The 2,009-nt window shown below is 30.3% G+C and overlaps 1 protein-coding gene across 1 annotated transcript; it reads left to right on the top strand.

Moving 5' to 3' along the window:
- Positions 1–655: 655 nt before the first annotated feature.
- LOC133821033 (uncharacterized) lies at positions 656–1,705 on the top strand. Its single transcript, XM_062253566.1, has one exon. It carries the CDS (start codon positions 749–751, stop codon positions 1,553–1,555), a length of 807 nt encoding a protein of 268 aa, XP_062109550.1. The 5' UTR covers positions 656–748; the 3' UTR covers positions 1,556–1,705.
- The last annotated feature ends 304 nt before the right edge of the window (positions 1,706–2,009 follow it).

Raw genomic sequence — 2,009 nt, 5'->3', positions numbered from 1 at the left:
AGGAGTTCTAGTTTCTAGCCTGACTTTATTTTAACATAAAGATGGACAAAATTAAAGGTTAAAATATTTATTTATATGTATTCATAAAACAGTCTCCATCATCAAGTGATTATAAATAACTATTTTAGGAGAAAAGCTTGCATTTGCATATGATGTCAAAATACTTTGCTTTTGCTTTGTTTTGTTAGTTACTAATTCAGGACATGTGTTGAAACCAATTTGAGTCTCTAGATTTTGCATATATAATCTTTCCGACCAAAATTAAAAAAAAAAAAAAAAATCCTTTAGAAAAAGATTAACTGTTATGCATTCTACTATATTAAAAGTATCATATCATGGAACCGATCCTTTACTTTTTCTAATTGGTTTTGTATATTCTGGTGTGCTTGTCTATGTATCTGGCCTCTTTTGTTTTTTTTTTATTATTATTATTTTGTTTGTGAAATAAATAAACTTGTTTAGATTGCTAATGCAAATTTGTGTTATGTTTATTAAGTGCATTTGATTCTTGAATGGTAGAATTCAAAACCATCAAAAGAATAGTGGAAAGCAAACTTGAGAGGCCTAAAAACAAAAGCACCTAAATTGAACACATTATTATTCTTGGCCTGCCATAGTAGCTTTTTCATAAAGTAACCTTTTCATTACAATAATTTGTAAAATGAATTGTGTGCTTCCTTTACCCCTTCTCCAAAATATCCCCAACCTTTTCTATTCTCTATATAAGCCATAGGTTTCACTTCTTCATATGTTCAGTCAAATGTATGTGAATCCTCATCATAACTACTACTACCACTCTAATTTTCTTATTCCCTCCAAAAACATCTCAAAAACCCAATACCATTATTTTTCAAACATGGATTCATTTCAATCTAAAAAGCTTCAAGTTTCCATGAATTCGTACAACAAAACTCAATTTTTACACAATCTCATCCTCTCTTCTATGGTTGCCATAACATGCAGTTTTCTTTGCTCTTACCCCTTTTGGTTTTCATCACTAACTACTTCAATCAAACACTTTGTTTTCATATCTCTTCCAACTATTTGTTCTTCTTTCCTTAACCCCAAGTGCCTGTTCATAGTTTTTAATGTCATAGTTGCTTTCCTTGTTGGTGAATCAAAATTCGTTGGCTCATCATCACAACAGTCATCTCCAGCCACTGATATCTACTCAGAATATGTTGAGAGGAGTCAAAGTCTTCATGGACAGAAGAGAATAATCAGTAGTACTATTCACGAGGAGAAAGAAGAATTGGTGAAGATGGAGATAATGGATGAAGAGGAAAGAGTTTATGAAGATAAAGAAGTAGTAGTACTTGATCAAGTGGAAGATGATAAAGAAGAAAAACATGATGGTGATGATGATCAAAAATTGAAAGATGATGATGAAGCAACCGAAAAATTCGAAGAAGCCGAAAACAATGATGATGAGGGAGAAGTGTCAGATGGATTATTGCCAACTGAGGAACTAAACAGAAGAGTTGAAGAATTTATTGCAAGGGTTAATAAGCAAAGGTGGCTTGAAGCTAAAATGATGATATGTTGCCAAGCATAAATATTTATGTATGATAGAATTGTATTACTATATTACTATTATTTCTCTTTTAGTGGTGGAAATTTGTGTGTAGCTCTACTACTATGGAATAGTTTTTGTAACCATGAGAAGTAATTATTGTTAGCTATAATATTACATTAATTACTGCAACTTAAGTTATAATAATATTCATCTTGTATTGAGATGTAATGGTCTTAATTGAGCAAGTTAATGAAATTGTGGATCAAGGATTATTGTTAATTATATGTACCACTTTCAAATATGTGACAGATGTGTGGTGTAATTAGTAATGAAGTTCTAGCAGATATACAACAAGAAATATTTTAATTTCATTTCACAAGGGAGATTTGTATTGTACTTGATAATTTTTTGAAAATAAATAATACATCAATTCTTAACTATCTTGATAAGAAAAATATCGCCCACTACTTAAAATAAGTTTTGTTTCTGAACT

The sequence above is a fragment of the Humulus lupulus genome, chromosome 3 (genome assembly GCF_963169125.1).
Source record: "Humulus lupulus chromosome 3, drHumLupu1.1, whole genome shotgun sequence".
Lineage (NCBI taxonomy): Eukaryota > Viridiplantae > Streptophyta > Magnoliopsida > Rosales > Cannabaceae > Humulus > Humulus lupulus.
The sequence above is the reverse complement of the archived record's forward strand: the minus strand, read 5'-3'. Positions and strand labels throughout refer to the sequence as shown.

Excerpts from the sequence above, each read along its gene's own strand:
- LOC133821033 (XM_062253566.1), top strand. The coding sequence starts at position 749 with ATGTTCAGTCAAATGTATGTGAATCCTCATCATAACTACTACTACCAC.